Source organism: Nicotiana tabacum, chromosome 13 (assembly GCF_000715075.1).
Source record: "Nicotiana tabacum cultivar K326 chromosome 13, ASM71507v2, whole genome shotgun sequence".
NCBI lineage: Eukaryota > Viridiplantae > Streptophyta > Magnoliopsida > Solanales > Solanaceae > Nicotiana > Nicotiana tabacum.
Window position 1 is genome coordinate 1,059,172 of NC_134092.1, and position 22,245 is coordinate 1,081,416.

Genomic DNA, 22,245 nt, shown 5'->3' on the forward strand with positions numbered 1-22,245 from the left:
AAATAAATATTTTCTAACAGTTCCATAGCCTCTCGAAGATAAGTACAGACGTATCCGCACCGATCCGCAATACTCTACTAAACTTGCTTGTGACTCATGACACCTATGAACCTAGAGCTCTGATACCAACTTGTCATGACCCCAAATTCCCTCTGTAGGATGTCGTGATGACACCTAGTCTCTAAGACTAGGTAAGCCTATCAATGCGGAATAATAATAAATATCTGAAATAAATAAACTACAATTCAAACAATTTCAACTCCCAAAACCCGGTAGAAATAAGTCACAAGCTTCTAAGAATTTATTCTCTATGTCTCTATACATCAGAGTCTAAAGCAAATAAGGAAGACAACATAGTAAGATAGAAGGGGACTCCGGAGTCTGCGGACGCTGGCAGATATACCTCGAAGTCTCCTCGTACAGCTAGTTTACTGATGCATGGTCTGATAAGATGTACCTAGATCTGCACAAAAAGATGTGCAGAAGCGTAGTATGAGTACACCACAGCGGTACCCAGTAAGTGCCAAGCCTAACCTCGGTAAAGTAGTGACGAGGTCAAGCCAGGCCCTACTGGAGAATAAATAATGGCATGATAAAATTTTTAAACAATATTATAGGATAAAATGACAATGGAAATGAATCAAGTAGTATGTCACATTTAATTACATCAAATAATGGCAAATAAATACCTCACGGAAACAAAACAGAATTCTTTTCAACTTTAAGAAAATCACAACAATAATCAAAGGCAACTGCGGCCATAAATCAATATCAATAAGGGCACTCCCGAGGTACCGCCTCGTAGTCCCAAATCATAAATAAATTCACAATATCTCATTTTTTTTATCTCACCGCGGGAGCCTTCACAATTTATTTGAGAGAAAATATTTTTCCCGAAATAGCATCCCCGGTTTTAGCCATCCTTATCACACCGCATGACTTCTAGTAGTTCCCCCTACTAGCCACGCGTATCAAGCCACCCTTATCTCACCGCATGCGTTTCAACACTCAGACCTTATACCACCGCATGCGTATCAATATCACAATATATCACAATTTGTACCTCAAGTGCTCAAATAATTTAACTTGCCAAAATAATTCAACAACAATATTTTTCCACAATAAAGAGCTCACGGCTCATGCCAAAATAATTCAACAATAATATTTTTCCACAATAAAGAGCTCACTGCTCATGTCAAATAATTCAACAATAATATTTTTTCACAATAAAGAGCTCACGGCTCATGTCAAAATAATTCAACAATAATATTTTTCCACAATAAAGAGCTCACTACTCCATCACAATGAGTACGAAAATCTTACAAAAATATTCAGGAGTAAATAATTCAGGAAAATAATATTTCAAAATCTTTAATACGTTGCTTCAATATCAAGTTTAAAAATGTCAAATACTTCATATTAATACTATTTAATTTAAAAAAAAATCAACCTTCAAATAATGCACAGAATAAAGAAAATCAAGTTCTAACTAAACAGATAAAATAATTAGCAAGAAAAGGTCAAGCAAATTTAAAAATATAAACATTAAATAAATAATGAAGAATATAACAATGTGAAATAATTTAATTAATGTGCAACAGTGATCTACACAATTTAAAATATAATCTTTCACATTTAGCCCGTGTACACACTCGTCACCTCGTGTACATGACTTTCCACATATTACAATTATCAATCCTAGGGAAATTTCCCCCACACAAGGTTAGACAAGTCACTTACCTCGACTTGCTCCAATTTAACCAAGTATTATGTCTTTTCCTCGATTTTTCCGACTCTGACCGACTCGTATCTAGTCATAATTAATTCGATACACTCAACAAAAATTATAGTAATCAATTTCATAAGAAAATATTATATTTTTTAATAAAATCCGAAATTAGCTCAAAATTTTCCCGTGGGACCCACATATCAGAATCCGACGAAACTTACAAAATCCGACAACCCATTCAATTACGAGTCCAGCCATACTAATTTTATCAAATTTTGATAACAACTCGACCTTCAAATCTTAAATTTTTGTTTTTGGAAGATTTTGCAAAAATCTTGATTTTTCTTCCATAAATTCACGGATTCATGATGTAAACGAGTATGGAATCATGAAATATAAACAATATAGGATAAGGAACACTTACCCCAATGTTTTCCCGTGAAAATCGCCTAAAAATCGCCCAAGAACCGTGCTCCAAAAATCTCAAACGAAATGAAGAAAATGACCATTTTTGGTCCTTAATTTTCTGCTCATCCGTCACTAAAAGTCCATTTTCCGTCACTAAAAGTCCACCAGAAACTGCTCTACCAGCCTTCCTTGAATCGATCATAACTTTATGTACAAATGTCCAAATAATAAATGGTTTAACTTTATGAAAATTAGAATCAAACGACTACAACTTTCATGGTTTGAAAAGTTTCTGAATTCCTTATGAATTATGAGATATAAGCTTCCAAATTCGGCTCCACACATCAGAAATTTCTGGCAAAACTACTCTACCGGCCTTCATTCAATCCGTCATAACGTTCTGTACAAATGTCCAAATGAGGAATGGTTTAACTTTCTGGAAACTAGAATTAAACAACTACAACTTTCATTTTTGCAAACTTTTTGATTCCTTATGTAATGCGAGATATAAGCCTCCAAAGTTGGCTCCACGCACAAGAAATTTCTAGCGAAAAAATTTTCAGCATTCTTTGTGTGAAATCCATTCCATTTACCTTCCGAAATCCACCCGAGACCTTCGGGACCTTAACCAATTATTCCAATATATCCCAAAATACCATACGAACTTAGTCGAGACTTCAAACCACATTAAACAACATCAAAACGATGAATCGCACCTCAAATCAAAATCTATGAACTTTGAACTTTTAAATTCTATATCTTGTGCCGAAACACATCAAATCAATTCGGAATGATTTCAAATTTTGCACACAAGTCATAAATGACATAACAGACCTATTTCAATTTCCAGAATCAGATTCTGACCTCGATATCAAAAAGTCAACCCCCGATGAAACTTCCCAAAAAATCAACTTTTAGCATTTCAAGCCTAATTCCACTACGGATTTTCAAATAAAATTCTGATCACGCTCCTAAGTCCAAAATCACCATAAGGAGCTGTTGGAATCATTAAAATTTTATTCCGGGGTCGTTTGCATATAATTTGACATCCGGTCACTATTTGAACTTAAACTTTTAATTTTTCATCAAAATTCCATATTTCGGGCTAGAGACCTCGTAATTTGATTCCGGGTATACGCCTAAGTCCCAAATCACGATACGGACCTATCGGAACTGTCAAAATACTGATCCGAGTCCGTTCGCTCAAAATGTTGACCAAAGTCAACTCAGTTGAGTTTTAAAGCTCTAATTCACATTTAATCCATTTTTCACCTAAAAACTTTCTAGAAAATTTTACGAATTACGTACGCAAATCGAGAAATAATAAATCGTGCTTTTTGAGGTCTTAGAACACAAAATTAATTATCAAAATTTAAAAATATCATTTTAGGTCATCACACTTGTATCCCATCATCTCAACGTAAAACAATGAATCAAGCAGCACAATCGCACAAAGATATGAATTAACTCATAATTTATCAAAGCATGACACAAGCTTATCGCACACTTTATTATACTGACAAACACAAAACGAAAGTTGAGATTTAAAGATAAGAATGGACCTGAATGTAGCTGGAATTCGATTGTTTAACAGCTTTGATAACTCAAACGCCTCGACCGGAATTTGGCTCGGCACAAATTAAACCTTCACGAGCCAGTGGCACAAATTTGGCTCGCAGTTTTTATAAAAGAGAGGAGAGGGTTTCTGCGGTGGTCATTTGTCACTTTGAGTAATGAAGTTCGATCGATCGGTGTTTGTATGGTGTTTTTTGAGTTTCAGTGGTAGAGGTCACAACGTTAACCCAAGAGGTTCTCGGAGCTATATATACTACTGATTATGGCGTTAATGGGTGAGGTTCTGGTGCTATATATTCAGGTGGGACTAACACAGGAGCGGAGCTAGCCCATAAGCTACAGTGTGATGACCTGATAGGTCATCTTATATTTTAGAACATAATTCTGTGTTGCGAGATCTCAAAAACTTCATCTTAGCCTTTTTCGATTTGCGTGTGCAGTCTGTGTGTTCTGCCGGAAGGCTTATATGTTAAAACTGATAAAAATGAGGATTTTTTCCTTTAAAATTAATTTGAGTTGACTTCGGTCAACGTTTTGAGTAAATAGACCCGGATCCGTATTTTGACGATCCTGGTAGGTCCGTACCGTAATTTGGGACCTGGGCGTATGCCCGAAATCAAATTCCGAGGTCCCTAGCTCGAGATATGGAATTTTGATGAAAAATTAAAAATTTGAATGTTTAATGATTTTTAGAATTTACTGATGTTTGGTCTTGTTGATACCGGGTCGGTATTTTAGTTTTGGAGCCCGGTACAAGTCCACTATAATATTTATGACTTGTCTGTCGAATTTGGTGAAAAACGAAGTTGATTTGACGTGATATGGACGTCCGGTCATGAAAATAGAAGTTTTAAAGCTTTCTTAAAAATTTCATTTGATTTGGTATTCAATTCGTAATTCTAGGTGTTATTTTGGCAATTTGATCGCGCGAGTAAGTTCGTATGATATTTTAGGACTTGTGTGCATGTTCAGTTTGGAGCCCCGAGGGCTCGGTGAGTTTCGAATATGCTACGGGTGTTTTGAAACTTAGAAAATCTGGTTTTTGTGCTTCAGCTGTCATCTCGTGTCTTCTTCTTCGCGTTCGCGAAGGTACTCTCGCGTACTCGAAGAGTAAACTGGGGCGGGGCGAATTTCTTAATCACGAACGCGGTAGCTGGGTCACGAACCCGAAGCAATAGGGGCTTTAACCTTCACGAACGCGACCAGCTTCTCGCGAACGCGAAGCTTTAGGGACATGGGGGAAGGGTCAGTCATTCTTCTACGCGAACGCGAGCAATGGCTCGCGAAGGCCGGGGGAACAGCCTTCGCGAACGCGAAAGCCACTCGGGCTGCTGCTCATCGCGAACGCGGCCGGCCCTTCGCGAGCGCGAAGAAGGCCTGACGCCCGTGACTTAAAACATAACCAAAACGGAATTTTACGCATTTTTCATAAACTCTCCATTAGAACTCGGCCTAGGTGCGATTTTAAAGGAAAAACTCAACATCAATTCATTGGTTTGTACTCTTTAACTCATTTTCTTCCATTTCTAACATCACCCATTAAATTCCTAGCCCTAATCTTTGTTATTTTATGGTAGAAAACTAGGGATTTAGGAAGAATTAAGGATTTTTGTAAATTAAGGATTTAGACCTCAATTTGGGTCGGATTTTGAAACTAATTATATAATGGGGGATTTTCTTTTGCTGTGTTTAATTATTCTTATTGGTTCAAGGTATAATGATTGCTCAAGTTATGATTACTGATGTGATTCTCTATATTGTACTGCCTCTCAGCATTTTCCCCTCCCGATATTACTTGTTTAGTTCTTCACTGATATTTGTATATACACTGTTATATTGCACAGGTTTGATTGTAGGTGTCTTGTCTTAGCCTCATCACTACTTTGTCGAGGTTAGGCTCGACACTTACCAGTACATGGGGTCGGTTATACTGATACTGCACTCTGCACTTTTTGTGCAGATTTTGGTACCGACTCGAGTTGATCGAGATTTTAGCTGTTGGACCCGCTATCCAGAGACTCAAGGTAGATCTGTTGGCGTTCACAGACCTTGAAGTCCCCGTCTATCTTTTCTGTTTTATTGTTTCTTTCATTCAAACAGTTGTATTTCTTTCAAACTATTACTTGTAGTGAATTCTAGAATGCTCGTGAATTGTGACTCCAGATGCGGGTAGTAATATATATATATATATATATATATATATATATATATATATATATATATATATATATATATTGAGGGATATATATAATTCTGCACTCATTTTAGCTCGTTATGGCTTATTTGTTGTTAATTGCTGAAATGTAAAAGAGTTGGTTTAATGATCCTCTAACGTTAGAAATATTAGGTGCCAACATGGTCCCGACGATGGAAATTTCGGGTCGTGACATACGGGTTCGGCCGAACCCAGTACCTTTGGTCCAAACCTTCTATTTATCTTATGAAATTTATTAAAAATTATTATTTTAGAACTCAGTAACTTAAAATAATTAGAACTCCGAATCCATAATATTCAAATCCTGACTCCACCTCTGGACCGACATGATTCTTCTGCTGAGGTAGAAGATGTGTACGTTTTGCGTGGGAGAGGCTGTCTTTTCTATGTGAAAAAGTATGTAGAGTATATATATGTGTGCTGGTGATTAAAAATGAGTGAATTTTGTTACTCCCAAATCCCAAAAGCAGGTTAATAGTTAACGTGAACTCACATATTACATTATGAATCCGCAACTGGAGAGGAAGATCAAAATGAGGTACCTTGTGTGTGAAAATGTAAAATTGGTAAGTGCTCATACATAATACATGATATAAGATATAGATGTAACTACTTTATAGCATGGGTGGAACCAAGGGGCCGGGGCTGAAGGGGTTCGAACCTCCTTCGCAAAAATATTACACTATATATACTAGGTTAAAATTATTTATTTATGTAATGGAACTCTCAAAGGTTAAATTGTGCTTTTCTGGAAGTCTTATTTTTTTTTTTTAAATTTACAATTTCACATGATACAATGAGTCTGACACTAAAGTAATACAAAAAAAGGAAATCTTTATTTCATAACATTTTTTCATGGTTACAACAACAACAACAATTCAGTATAATTCCACAAGTGGGGTCTGAGGAGGGTAGAGTATACGCAGACCTTACCCCTACCCCCAGAGGGGTAGAGAGGCTGTTTCCGAAATCCTCGGCTCGAGAAGAAGAAAAATAAACATGGTTATGACGAAAAATATTTGTTTCATTTTTATACCTTTCTTTTTTCGTGTTGTTTTCTATTATTAAAAAAAACTATCTTCATTTTAGTTATACAATAAGAAAATGAAATTCTAACCTAATAAAACCCCAGAACTACATCCAAGTACAATTCCATTAGCTTCTTATACCGAGTTGACATTTTTCAAAAACTCAAAAGGTTTCAACAGGGAAGAAAAAGCTTTAAAAAAACAAATTCATGAAGAAAACAACATTTTAAAAGAAGTGGCCTGGCAATTAATTAAATTAGAATAAAGATCATGTTAGAACGGGATCTAAATTTCAACTAAAAAATGTTAATGAAATGTCTAACTTTTGGTGGACTAATTATATGCATGTGCACCAATTGATAGAATACTAGAATAATTGTAATGGGGAAAAGTATGTGCATAACTCAACTTCACGGGGAAACTTTCACAAATTGTCATTTTCCAGTTCCAGCAATTAAAAGATAGTCCTTTCATAAATGATGTGTTATTTTTAAAAGGATTATTTTCCCGAAAATGTGAACTTTTGGCTCAATAATTTCAATGGTGTGTTATTTTCAAAAGAATATCATAAATAAATATGCTAAACACATGTATAGCGATATAAGGATAAAGCATAACGGAAAGAATAAATGGAAGTAGTTATTATATATGTAAGTTGTATATGCCGAATACAATTTATAAATCACATGTTTCGAACATAAATTATAATCATTGCATTTGTAGAATGCAATTTATGTCGCATCTATTGAATGCGAGCTATTTTCGCTAATGGCATGCCTCCCTCTTCACCAATTTGGATTTTCGTTGATCCTTATTTGTTACATATAGAAAAAATTAAAATTTTTAGCTCTTTATTTGTAATTCTCCGATAAAGGAAGATTTTTTTTTTTTTTTTTGTAGAAAATAGAGGCTCCAATATAAAGTAATGAGTTATTCTACAATGTCGCATGACATATATTTACTAAAGATATTCAACTAATAAAGCAGTATTGAGTATACATATGCATCCGTGAGATACGTTTATTTTATCAAGAAAACATATAAGGGGTTACCAACTTACCATCATAGAAGAAACTCTTTTTTTTCTTTTCGGTATAATTAAATAGTCATTCTCTACTGGAGAATTATAAATGAAAAGTCAAACTTTTGAAAAGAAAATTTATATGTAACTTGTAAGGAAGTTCAAACCGAATATCGAAAATGGGAAAAAGGAAAGAATGTCAGTGAAATCGGTCCATAAACTGAACTCATAAATTGCAATAATCATATCCGACATCATATTAATTGCAAACGCTCAATGTGACTAATAAATCGCATTTTGTCAATTGTTTGTCATGAATAGCAACCCATTTAATTGTGACTTATAATTGTTATGACATCGCTAAATGCGACATATAATACTACTACAATGGCATTCGACATCGCTAAATGCGACATATAATACTACTACAATGGCATTCTCTTTAAATGACAGATGAGACTTAGTCGGCGTTTGGACATAAGAATTGTAAAATTCCAAAAATAATTTTAAAAAAATTTAAGTGAAAATAATATTTGAAAACTAGAATTGTGTTTGGACATGAATATAATTTTGGATTGTTCTGAAGACGACTTTTTAGAGTTTTTTAAATTTTCGAAAAATTTCAAAATTCAAAAAACCTTTTGTCTACTACTCTACTTCATACTTAACTGAAAATATGGACGCCACCGGAGAAAGGACGGCGGCTCCGACACCGGAGAAACCGTGCGGGGGGGGGGGGGGGGGGATGAAGTCACCGTTTTGGCTGCTTTTCTTCTCTCTTCACCTTCCCAAGGTCCCACAAAAGTTGGAAAATTCATTTAACAATTGTTTTATTTTGAATTTCTATAATTGCTATTTTTGTTGGAGAAAACATTATTGTTTATTATTTGCAGAACTAAAAGTGATATCAGTGGGAACGGGGACGAAATGCATAGGGCGTTCGCGACGGAGCTCGAAAGGCGATGTTGCGAATGATTCTCATGCAGAAATTATCGCTAGAAGAGCTCTACTTAGTTTTTTTTTTTTTTTTGATCATTTTTTCATTTGCTGAATTAGAGGTAATAAATGCTCCTTTCTCTGTTTTAAAAAGAATAATCTTTGAAGTAGGAAGATCAAAGCATCTCATTCAATTGGATTTCTTAGAATTTTAAGAAAAATCTATGTACTATCCCAAATTGATCAACTTTAGCCTTTTTTAATCTTTTGGTTTAATACTCCCTCCGTTCACTTTTACTTGGCATGTATACTAAATATAGATTTTTATTTTTACTTGTCACTTTACGTATATCAAGAGAAGACAACATTTTTTTTTCCTGTTATACCCACAGTATTTATTACTTATTTCAAATTATTTTCTCAAATCCAATAAAAAATGCATCAATTAATATGGGTATCATGGTAAATTATGCACTTTATTTATTATTTCTTAAGTAGCGTGAAAAGTCAAAACGTGTCAAGTAAAAGTGAACGGATGGAGTATTACCCATTTCGTTAGGAAAAAGTTTTGTTTTTTGCCCTTGACCTCTAATGAAGCTCCAACTAAGAATAATGTTAAACCCTAGTCAAAAGTTCATCGGAGCTAAATTTAATTAGACCTTTTTTCTTGAACAATTTGGACACGTGGAGTCTATCCATTTCACGTTGGAGCTTCGCCAATGGAAAGAGCAAGTACGAGATGATTTGCACAACGAGGGTATTAGTCAACCAAAAGTGTAATGGGAAGAAAAATTGAAGGAACAAAGGGTGGATGCGAAACATCCACCCTAGCATGCGAAGATGAAGAAGTGGAAGCTGAGGCGGATGCGAAGCATCCACCCCAGCATCAATCCCTGAAGCTGAATCGGGTTAGAAAAAGGAAAACTTAAACCCATGACCCATGTACGCATTATATAAGCCAAAAATATCTCTTTTAGGTCATCTAATATACTTGGAAGGAGGAAAAAACCATCACAGAGTTTGGAGATCTTGGAATTCATCTTGAGTTCTTCTTTATCCCTTCTTTTATTGATTTTTATGTATTCTTGAAAATTATTTGAGATTTTTACCATGACTATGTGTGGCTAAACACTTTTATTCTGGGGTTATGGTTTTACATGAATGTTGATATTCGAATATTGATTTGATGAGTTAATTTATCATATTGGGTTGTTTATTCATATCTTGAGTTTAATTACTACCTAACTAACAGTGAAATACTACATATGAATCTTGAGTTGAACTTGAAAGAGGTAATTCTTGATTGCAATTGGATTGAATAGAGCTCGATCTTGAACCTAATCATTGGAGAATTGATTTGCAAATATGGATAGAAATATACCTATTTGACGTGCTTAGCCAAATATGCAAGAAATCGTTAATGAGTTCTTTTTATCTGTAATCACATAGAAATATAGGGTTTAGAATAACTTAAATAGGCAAGTAGACGTTGTCAAATTTCTACGAGTATTATTGTCCTTGCAGGTTAATAACCCGGATAAATTAATAAGTCGAGTTGATTGAAGAATTCAACAGGATTCTTATCCAACCATGACCCTGGTATATTATTTCTCATTGAATAAAAATCTCTGTGCTAAGTGTGCTAGTTAATTAATTCTTCTTTTAAATCACAGCTTTAGTTAGCAGAATTAATCAAACAAAAATCCCTTGAAATTGTTCTTCACTCGATAAATTAGAATTTGCTTGATTTAATTGATAATCGATCACAAGTTCTCGTGGAAACGATACTCTACTCACTCTTTATTACTTGATTGACCATGTATACTTGTGTATGCGTGTGAGAGCAATATCAGACGATCTACATCACACCCCTAGGGATGCGACCTTTCCCCAAATCTAACATGAATGCGGGGGACTTTATGCACCATACTACTCCTTTTTAGTAGTCTTCAGGATCTTTCTTGTAGATGCCACACATTAATGCTTTGACCTACTAAGCTGGACTGAATCATCATAGCTTGATTGTCACTTGATGATCACCATAAAGAGTTAGTCAAAGTAGCTTAATTGTCCACGATATTCCCTGTTGGCAAGTTCTTGAATCATTATTAGTCAAACATATCATATAACTGAGCGTGTATCTCCTCGAGGGTCTCCATCCGAGACCTACACTTAGCAAGTTCGGAAATCCAATGAGCTCGAGTATCGGCGGACTTCGCCGCTTCCCGGGCCTCCATCTGAGCAGCCTCAGCATTAGCCCGATATACAGCAATGGACTTATCCACCAAGACTTTCGACGACTCAACCTCCGCCTTAGCCTCAGCAAGTCGTGTTTCAAGCTCCTCGATCTTCTTAGCTTGAACCAACCCCTTTTGCTTGACACTTCGAAGTTGAACATCGGCCGATAATAATTTTGTTAAGATGGTTTCTTTTTCCGCTGCCAGGCGATCGAGGGTCTCCTTCCACCGATTTCATTTAGCTCGGATTTGATCAACTTCTTCTCGAAGTAACCCGATATTTTCGATCTTTTGCTGCAACTGAGACAATGAAGGGTTAACTTCCACGGTTGAGTCAGACCTATACTTTAACAAAACGGGGCTCACCTGCTTATAGAGCTCGACCCCTTCTTCACGGACCTTAGCCAAATTCGCTTGGAGGTCCTTTATAGCCTCGTCCTTTTAGCTGCAAAGAAGCCGCAGGGCATCTCTCTCACCTGAGACCTTCCGGAGCTTGGCCTCACACTGGCTAAGATCGACTCGAAATCTACTAATGGCCTGCACAGTAAGAAACACGAGTCAAGTATGGAAAAGAACAAAGAAACCAAGTATGAAAGAATCATTACCCGAGTAATGAAACGATGAGCCTCCTCTAATAAAAAAGAAGCATCACCGATATTGAAACCATCGTCGACTCCAGTAAAATAATCCCTAAAAGGATCCCCTACACTAGAGCCTGCGCCGATATCGGGAGTCTTCAACTCTCGAGCTTCCTTCAGCGCCTCCTCAGAAAAAGATGGAAGAGAAGGCGAATCACCCATTGTCATAGCCCCAAGCAAATCGCTCGGAGTACTCCGGTCGAGACTCAGGTCTTTGGAAACAACCCCGACAGGCACAGCCGCCATCGGCTCGGGAGCTCTGGCAACCTCGATGGACTCCGTAGATCAGACTACCAAAGCCGAGGAGGTATTTTCTTCTTCTTCTTCTTCTTCTTCTTCTTCTTCTTCTCTCAGTCGTTGGACCGAGTCAATCGAAAGGGCAATTGCTTTTTCTCCTCACCCTTCGAGTTTTGGGCTTGGGGTCCTCTGACCGAGAGGAAGCTCTTCGCTTCTTATCTTCCCCCTGTTTAGGGACCAGGGACTTGTTTCCTTCTTCACCGCTCGAAGGCCTCAAAGCGGCATCCCTGGTTACGCCTGCACAAAAGGAAATCAGTAACGAATAGAACGCAAAGAATACTTCGAAGGAAACACGAAGCAAACCTCACCATGGTTCTTGGCCTCCCATCTGCCTTTTGCCAAATCAAGCCAAGCGCGCTCGGCGTAAGAAGAGGTCGAGGCTAACTTCCGAACCCATTCTTGGAGGTCAGGCACCGTTTGTGGCATCCAAGGGGCAGCTGAACATCAGGGAAGGACATCAGAAAAAATCAGAAAATGACATGAAAAGTGAACAGAAATCACTTACGGTCAAAATTTCATTCTTCAGGGAATGGCATCTTCTCCTCCGGAATGAGATCACGGGTCCTCACTCGAATATAACGACCCATCCAACCCCAATCCTTGTCTTCATCAATGCTCGACATCAAAGCCTTCGATGCCCGACGATGAAGTCTGATTAGTCCTCGAAAGATCTGAGGCCGATACAGTCGTATGAGGTGGTTAAGAGAAAAATCCAACCCCCCGGCTTTGATAGAGAAGAAGCGCAATAAGATCACTATACGCTATAAAGAGGGATGCATTTGGCCAAGGGTGACTTGATACCTTTTGCAGAAATCAATAATCACCCGATCGACGGGTCCCAGTGTGAAGGGATAAGTATAAACACGTAAAAATCCCTCCACGTAAGTGGTAACACTCTCATCGGAAGACAGAATTTGCAACATGACCTCGGAACCCCAGTTGCAGTCTTTTCTGACGGCCTCGAGGTGATCCTCCATTATAGAGCACGTATACATCGATAAGTGTTCACGTCGACCCGGAACGGAGGAAGGGTTTTCCACCTTAAAATCGGTCTTCAAAATGTACGGGCCAGGAACATAGTCATGAACTGACGGCTCCACCGGCGCCTTATCATCAGACGACCGTGAGGAAGAAGCTTTCTCCTTCTGAGGTACGGTTTTGGAAGTTTTGGCCATTGATATGAAAGGAAAGAGTGCCAAGGAAGGTGAAGAAATAGACACCACCAAAATTCTGGTATGGACGGCCCCGTAGCAGCGAAGTAGAGAGGATAAATAAGAAAGTTTGGAAGAAGAGAAGGCGCAAAAGTGGTAAAGGTTATATGGAAAGATTATTTATAGACTAAGGCATGACGGTTCGGTATCAGCGGTGGCCGACCACCGTCTGACACACATTAAATGCCTCGGTAAAACCGAGCCGATGGGACAGCTATCACATACATCAAGATCGGGTTCGATAGAAACGTCAGCATAAATTTGATCGAGCCGCAGGGAAATCAAATCGTTCCTCGCCACATCCTTTCCGAGAAACGAGGGGACTATCTGTGTACGGTCAAAACCGATTCTCAGTCATAAAGACCGGTCGAGACAATGACGTTTCAATCGAAGGGTATCCACATGACAAGCTCGGACGAATTCCGAAGTAGAGACGTCGAGCTTCGAGCTATAAGACCAATCAACGGCAAAACTCGATATCATTATCGAGCCCGTGTCCGAATCGGACTACGGGGCAACACCGACCGACACAGGCCCCGAATATCGATGCCCCAAGGTAGAACCGAGCTCGAACCAAGGCTGGGGGTTCGATCTAACACCGAGCTCGAGCCAGTGCCAAGCTCGCAGACAAGAGCCGTTACAACCGCACTGATGGAGAGAATCTTGGCGAGAATCAAGGAAGAGACACACCATCATGGGTCCTCCACTATATGTATTATTTTATTATATTGTTATAGATAAAGCAGTGACCCTCTACTACAAAAAGGGAGATAGACTGCAATAGCCACAGGTCTTCCAGGATATATTAAGATTTCATTGTGTTTGTTTTTCTAATTCATTTTCAGTCTTCCCATCCATCATACCCATTTTATAGCAAAAATACCTGTATTGTCATTTTGTATCAAATGAATTTGCATACTCTTAGAACCATATTTAAATTTAACGATATCTGATTTTTGGGTAAACAACAATTTATGTGAACTTGTTTGACTGGACACGGAGTTTAAGAAAAAATGAAGACTTTTGGAATTTGTGGTCCTAAACAATTTTAAAAGGGGTCCAGAATATTTGTGTGGTTATAAACCAAAATTGTTTCTAAATTTAGAAAGTGATCATTATTTTTGATACGGACCAAAAAGGAAATAGGTGGTAGTTTGTACTAATTATCAATTGTATTAACAATCGTATTCTTTGAATGAGTTATGAATCATCAAATGAGACTTATTCGTGCAACTTTTAAAGCCTTCGTCTATTCCGAATAAGGGCCTAGGGAAAAACTTTCAGTCTACTACTCTACTTCACACTTTACTGAAAATATGGACGCCACCGGAGAAAGGACGGCTGCTCCGGCACCGGAGAAACCGTGGGGGGAGAAAGTATCAGAAGCAGTTCTCTCAATATACCGGCGTTTACCGAAGAAAGGAAAACCTCAGGGCCGTGAAGTCACTGTTTTGGCTTCTTTTCTTCTCTCTTCACCTTCCCAAGGTCTCAGAAAAGTTGGAAACTTCATTTAACAATTGATTTTTTTTCCGAATTTCTATTACTGTTTTTGCTGTAGTAAACATAATTGTTTATTATCTGCAGAACTAAAAGTGATATCAGTGGGAACGGGGACGAAATGCATAGGGCGTTCGCGACGGAGCTCGAAAGGCGATGTTGTGAATGATTCTCATGCTGAAATTATCGCTAGAAGAGCTCTACTTAGGTTTTTCTTTTTTTTTGCTCATTTTTCCATTTGCTGAATTAGAGGAAATAAATGATACATCTTTGAAGTAGGAAGATCAAAGCATCTTATTGAATTGGACTTTTTGGAATTTCAAAAAAGTCTATGTACTATCTGAAATTGATCAACTTTAGCCTTTGTTAAACTTTTGGTTTAATATTACCCATGTCGTCAGCAAAAAGAGTTGTTTTTTGCCCTTGACGTCTAATGAAGGTCCAACTAAGGATAATGTTAAACCATAGTCAAAAGTTCAGGGCTAAATTTGGACCTTTTTTCTTGAACAATTTGGACACGTGGAATCTATCCATTTTATACTGGAGCTTCGTCAGTGGAAAGAGCAAGTATGAGATGGTTTGCTAACAGCTAGGGTATTAGTCAGACCAAATGGGTAACTGGAAGCAAAATTAAGCAATTTCGGATGGTACATGGAAATTTGGACCTTTACTCCATATATTAAATTTGAATGTTATAATTGTGTGCAAGAATACAGTTTCAATCATGCAACAATTCTCATTTTTCACATGAGACCATCCATCACCAACTGACCATACTTTGGCATATCAGCATAATAAGTTGACGGACTATATTACTAGGTATTGTATTTAACAACTAAAAGGGAATGGATTTTATCTTGTTCTTGAAAGGGACTGGAAATAATATGTTTCCCCTCATGTTGTCTGGTAATATTGGAAGGGGCCTTCTGAACAATTTCGAATGAACCTTGGTCCTCCTACCAGTCTATTCTTCACCTTTAGCAGAAGCTGGTCTTTGATTCTATTCACAGGAAATGATATTTCTGGAGTGAAGACGGAAGTCTTAATTCTAAAATTTCACGACTTTGCGCATGTGCTGCTGTGCTAATGTCTTTTATGTGAGTGTTATATATTGAGTGATCAAGGATTTGTCTAGGAGTACATGGATGAGATATGTCCTAACTTTTGGTAAAGGAAAAGGACTTTTATCAGTGACCTTAAAGATTTTCTTTGATCACACCAGGTACTTGTATTCAGAGATTCAACATTTTTACAGTACTCATGATAGCAATGGAAGTGTATTATGTGATGATGTGGCAAACTTCATGTTCCATTTGGAGAATGATGGTTTAGGACCAAAGAGATTGAAAATGAAACACGGGTGGCAGTTACATTTGTACATATCACAATTACCCTGTAGGTACTGATAGCCTGTTATCTGTTTTAAAGCACATTCTTCATTTTCATGTAAGACTAGAACTCTCTGTTTTTCGATTTAGTTATTGTGCTAGCTTCTTTGCAGGTGGAGTTGCCTCACCTAATTCAGAACGCTCTTCATTGCGTGATAGTCCTTCAAAGGAAGGGGACATGATGTGCTCATCTATGCAACTTAGTTATTCAAAAGGGGAGTCATTGGGATATACTACAGTGAATGATGGTATGACCATATTGGTAACATTGGGTATAGCCAGTTCCTGTAATGCCTATAGAATCTGTTGAGTCATTTGTTACTCAGATTTGTTGACTAAGTTACTGTTTAAAGTAATCCCAAGTGGGGGTAGAATCTTCACTTAGTTAGATCTTTTCTGCTAGAGTGCTTAATGCTAGCTTTGTTCACCGGTCAGGCTGAGTTGGTTCCTGAATGGGCATGCATATTAAGGCAAGATCAGCAAGGTGGATTCTTAGATCAAAACTCCAAGCCTGGTCACAAGCCTATTGCCCACTTCCACTCTGACCACCTTCAAGCACTTAGTTCATATATTTTGCTCTTTCTTTCTACATTTTTTGTCAGTTCTAGCTCAATCCATTGGCTCAATATCTAGTCCAAACTCCAAACCCGTCTTTTGTGGGCTGTCTTGATGGGTTAGTGGTCCTTTTTACCCGTATGAACTGGTGTCACCCACTCTTTGAACTTATTTTCTTCCTTGTGAGGTACTATGTGACAAGAGGGGGTTGCTCTAGTGGTGAGCACCCTCCACTTCCAACCAAGAGGTTGTGAGTTCGAGTCACCCCAAGAGCAAGGTGGGGAGTTCTTGGAGGGAGGGAGTCGAGGGTCTATCGGAAACAACCTTTCTACCCCAGGGTAGGGGTAAGGTCTGCCTACACACTACCCTCCCCAGACCCCACTAGTGGGATTATATTGGGTTGTTGTTGTTGTTGTTGTGAGGTACTATGTAAGAAATTACTTATTAAAAAAAGTACTATGCTAGAAATTCACATAGTAGTCCTGTTCCAGTAGACTTGCCTGTCTTGATTTTTCACGTATATTAATAGACAATAAAAATGTGTATTGTTTATTCTCAAAAATAAAAATGTATATTGTTCAATATTTATTAAAAAATTAGTTATCAAGCCCACTTTATTGATGCTAGCGGTTGATGCTTTCTTCTTCTTTTGGAAAAGGAAATATCCTGCTTTTATCCGAAGAGCGTGATCTCATATCCTATCTCCTCGTAGAGCAGAGTCTCTGCTTTACTACTTGGGATTGGCCATGAGAAATACATGCATTCCATATTTATTTATTTATGCCCGCTAGAACTTAGTTCAAGTGGCAAAGGTGGAGGGACTTGTGACTTATTTCACAAGTTTGAGCCTTGCACCATGCGAACTAAGCCTGATATTTAAATGGAGAAGGTAGAGGGGCGGGCTTTCGAAGGCTGCGGTTGGTCCTAAGGGTTGGCTCAAGATGGATTTCTCAGTCGTAAAAAGAAAGGGAATTGGATCGACATGTTACTTTTTAGTCTCTGAAGAATAGAATAATGGAAACTGTTGTATTGAAAAGTTTATAATTTCGACTTAGGATAGTGTTTTTGGGAAAACCCCTAAAGGAGGATTGATTTTTTTTTGGGACAAACACTAAACCACGTAGACTAAAGATTTAAAAGCAAAAGGGTCAAGGTGATCTTTTAGTTGTATCTGAAGAGCTGAGGTAGTATTTGGCTTGTGACTGTTTAGTATTCATAACTAATCTTTACTTCTGGTGTAAACTTTAATATATATTAACGGTAAACACGTCACACCAGCAGTTAATTGACTTGAGGAACCAAATTATAGCCCAAAGGGAAGAAAATAAAAAGGACTGATCATGATGTCTATGCTATGTATCCTAAGAAATTGGGCGCGCCAGTCTTTCTGCATTTTCTACATTATCATGTCCTCTGGAGGCGTTCCCTGAGTTATGGTTTTTGAGATTAACCAAACAGCAGTTCACTGTGCAAAAGGCAGATCTAATCATATGGATTTTGGATATTAATGTATAGCAGTCCTTATGAACAAATGCTTAGAGGAAAACGATCTAACCATAATTTATTAAAGTACCAAAATTGACAATTGACATTGTCTCATTTTAAGACTTTTTCACCAGGTCCTAAATAATGGTTCATGTGTTGTATGAGAATAGATTTAGGAAACCCAAAGTGCTATCTCCCCCTCATAACTTAAAAGCAAGTAAAAAACTAAAAAAGAGGAGAGAGAGAGAGAGAGAGAGAGATAATGAATGATAAGTAAATCGCCATGCTCTCATAGCTGTTTATTCTTTTCTTAAGAATAATTTCAGATTTTATCCTTTCAGGTTGTTTTCCCGTGGCCTTTGGCACAGTCGTGCGAAAACCTGGTCGTGGAGATACAACTTTGTCAGTCAGCTGCTCTGATAAGATTGCCCGTTGGAACGTGGTCGGTGTACAAGGTTCCTTATATTTCTTTTTGTTAGATATGCTTTCAGTAATTAAACATCCAAAGCGAATAAAGGAAACCTTTAGAAATAACTAATGAGGACTGACGCTATGTTGCTCGGACTCTCCAAAACAGCTGCCGCACCCGTGTCGGATCCTCCAAAAATACACTATTTTTGGAGGATCCGACACGCACCCATCGACATTTTCGGAGAGTCCGAGCAACATAGGACTGACGTATATAGAAACTGTTACCTTTCTCAGAATTTTTGAATAGTATAGAAGCTGTTATAGCACAAGTTCTTTATCGTGTTCAAATTTTTTTGTTTTATATAGTACACCGATAATTGTTTCTCTAGATCGACTAAATTGATGCGTTAAATCATCTTTCGTTTCATTTAATTATTTGAGATTAGCAGCTATATGAAAGTATCGGATGTTTTAGTAGATTTTTAAATCTGTAAATCCCCATCTTTCGTGGAGTTTTGATTATTACGATTTCCCATTAAAGACCTGCACGTTACTAACACATTTAGTCTTTTCAATAAAACACATGGGTACATCTGACTATTCAATATGCAATGGCATGGATGGTCTGTTGTCTGCTTCATCTTTCATGGGATTGAAAGTAGTTTTTGATGTATAATCATTGCCTTTTGGAAGGGAAAAAAGTCCTGGTGCTTAGACTTTTAAATTTCTGAGGACATTGTCTCATGAAATGGACCTGTGAGCACTGCTCTTGTAGCTGTTGTATTATCAACTTTGTGAAGACTTTCTCTTTAGTGTGCTTTGAATATTTCATGTAACGAAAAGTTTCTATTTTCTGGTGATTGTCAGTGTTTTAACTCTAAGCCAGTCATTATATTATTATTATTATTACAGGAGCTTTGCTTTCTTACTTATTGGAGTGATTATTTAGTATTTTCCGGAAGTTCTATGTTGTTTCTGCTTTCAGTCAAGTACCACTCTTGTTGCAGGAGCTCTACTTTCTTACTTCTTGGATCCAATTTATATCTCTTCTGTGACCATTGGACAGTCCCATATAGCTTCTAAAACCTCCATTCTTGAAGATGAAATTATGAGAGCTGTATATGAGCGGATCTTACCATTGTCCAACAAGTTAATCGATCCATTCCAAGTGAACAAGGTTTCTGCACAATTTAATTTAGTCGTGTTTCTTCATCTTATCATCACTGTATATATGTTACATTTCTTCCCTTTGCCTTTGGTAGCCACTTGTCTTTGTAGCGCCAATTCCATCCGAGGAGTTTCAACATTCTGAAACTGCTCTCACCACTTTAACTTGTGGGTAGGTTTCACAGTATTCCTTATTCCAGGTGAATAATCTGTTGTTACTGCTTTTCTTTTTTTCTTCTCAAAGAGCGTATTCTGCTTTCAAGGTATTCCATATGCTGGAACAAGTCTGGGTTGCATGAAGTCATACTTGGAACCACTGGCAGGAAGCAGGGTACTTCTGCAAAAGGCGCATTGTCTCCTTCCACTGAGTCTTCTCTATGCAAGTAAGCTCATCAAGGAATAGATTTTAGAAAATTTTGTAGCATTGTTAATGCTATGACCCTTCATTTTCGTGGGGTAAAATTTTAGAAAATTCAGTCTGATGCTTAATAAGGAGTCACACAATTTGTTATTTTTACTAAATTAATGTGATCGTTATGTAAAAAGGTGCTTCTAGTATTTTGTCCTTTCTGACGTTTAAAAGTTTGCATGCTTATCCATGGTATGCGGAAGTATCTTGTAAATTGTTGGAAATAACATCTACTATAATCATTTCAGGAAGCGCTTTTTGGAGTCCTTCTTATCACTATCACGTAATTGCTTAAGTGAACATGCTTTTGTTGAGAACTCTTATCGAGAACTAAAGGTGATATGTTATTCTTTCTGTACAAATATCTGCATAGATTACCCAAAAAATATTGATATTTACATTCTTATGTGATAGCTTTCTTATGTTCACTTTAGATGAACTAAAGAGACTAATATTTTCATAGCCAGAGGCGGAGTCAAGATTTGAAATTTATGGGTTCGGGATTGTAGTTAGTTTAAGTTACTGGGGTCTTAATTAATTAGTTTGTCATATTTTAATAAATTTTTTAAGACAAATACAAAATTTGGACCTAAGTTATTGGGTTCGGCCGAACCCCTCCCGCATGCTAGCTCCGCCCTTGTTCATAGCAATAAAGGTGGCATGCAGTTGTTTGGATACAAATACATGCATATTTTTCCTTATAAAAAAAAAAAGAAAGCATATTTTCTTATGTGATAACTTATACTGCTCACTTTATGTGAACTGAAGAGACTAATATTTTCGTAGCAATAGAGCTAAATCTGCGGAAAAAGAGTGTTTCACCGCTTTCTACTATCGTTTGCAGGATAATTCGCAAGAATATAATTTAGCTTCAAAAACCTTTAAAGGCAGTTCAAATTTCAATAACTGGTTTCTGAAGCCTCAAGATTTTGAGATCTTCTCATTCATGGCTCCGTGAAGTGAGTTGCTGAAAAATGAGGTATAACATCGTTAATGTGTAAATTGGTTAAGTTTGTTGCAAGTGATTTAGAAGATATAGTGTGAAAAGAAATTGAAAAAAGCAAGATAGTGCCTTGCAGGTACAATGGTGGATCTGTGAATATATTTGACGGTTGAAGAGTTGAACATGGGTCGTGGCTCATTTTGGAGCTGAGGCCGATAGTATGACCCCAACTCCGGGTGAACAACTTCATTGAATTGACAGGCGAATAGGCCAAATTACGTGATTTACCTTCTTCTCAGTTTAGAGCTCTGTGAAGTTGTTTGACAGGGGAATTAGTTAAAGTGATTTCAAGTTTCTTCCTCTGTTATTGAAGGGATCACCTGAAAAAATGAAAATCTGAGCCTTAGTGCATTATGCATGTGAAAGGATGCTGTCACCGCTATTTGCTTTATTTTTTTCTTGGGTTTCAGTCACATGTTACTCTCTAGTTTCATGCTAATTAACATTATGCTGTATTCTCACTTAAGACACAAAACTAATGTGATTTTACTGTAATTATCTTCTTAGAGCATTCACAAGGTTCTACACCCTTCGTTAACAGTTATATCATTTAGATTGTAGTTGATTAGTCCAGCCCCAAATCAAGTCACGTTAGTCACCTTTGCAGTGAAGCATGGCTTCATACTTGTTAATCTCACAAGATAATCATTGGCATTTAGAAAAGTAAATGATTCAAACAACTTTATATAGCTAGGTAATATTTCATCTGTTTACATCCCTTTTTGCCTCTCTTTTAGAATAGTTTCTGTGTTCGTGAAGTGTAATTTGTGGTAGCTTTGCATGTGGATGAAGGATTAATTAGTCTATAATATCAGCTTATTTAAATGATGTTATTGCTTTGACTCTATGCTTTGCTGCCGCATACTCTGGATTTCTCTAAGTTGGGTATTTGAATAAGGTCAGTTTTTCTTTGTTAATAGAAATTTCATCACCATGCAATGCGAAGAATTGAAGCATAAGAGATGATTAAGTCAGACCAAGCCTTGATTAATAAAATCTGAAGCAAGAAAATTCGAACAGTAGTGTGTCATAAGT

General features: G+C 37.3%; 1 protein-coding gene across 2 annotated transcripts; it reads left to right on the forward strand.

The window, feature by feature from the left end:
* Positions 1–14,498: 14,498 nt before the first annotated feature.
* Positions 14,499–21,733, forward strand: LOC107787458 (tRNA-specific adenosine deaminase TAD1). Of its 2 annotated transcripts, none has more exons than XM_016609040.2 (11): positions 14,499–14,780; positions 14,880–15,000; positions 16,015–16,187; positions 16,294–16,428; positions 18,562–18,675; positions 19,639–19,808; positions 19,894–19,970; positions 20,062–20,181; positions 20,456–20,543; positions 21,052–21,186; positions 21,277–21,414. In XM_016609040.2, the coding sequence occupies exons 1-10, from the start codon at positions 14,612–14,614 to the stop codon at positions 21,163–21,165; spliced, it is 1,281 nt and encodes a 426-aa protein (XP_016464526.1). In that variant the 5' UTR covers positions 14,499–14,611; the 3' UTR covers positions 21,166–21,186; positions 21,277–21,414. The 2 variants fall into 2 exon arrangements, with proteins under 2 accessions (XP_016464526.1, XP_016464525.1); XM_016609039.2 differs by having other exon boundaries at positions 14,500–14,780; positions 21,287–21,733.
* The last annotated feature ends 512 nt before the right edge of the window (positions 21,734–22,245 follow it).

Coding starts and splice junctions, on each gene's coding strand:
- LOC107787458 (XM_016609040.2), top strand. CDS start 14,612: ATGGACGCCACCGGAGAAAGGACGGCTGCTCCGGCACCGGAGAAACCG. Junction 15,001..16,014: donor GCTAGAAGAGCTCTACTTAG/GTTTTTCTTTTT, acceptor TGATCACACCAG/GTACTTGTATTCAGAGATTC. Junction 20,182..20,455: donor ACTGAGTCTTCTCTATGCAA/GTAAGCTCATCA, acceptor TAATCATTTCAG/GAAGCGCTTTTTGGAGTCCT.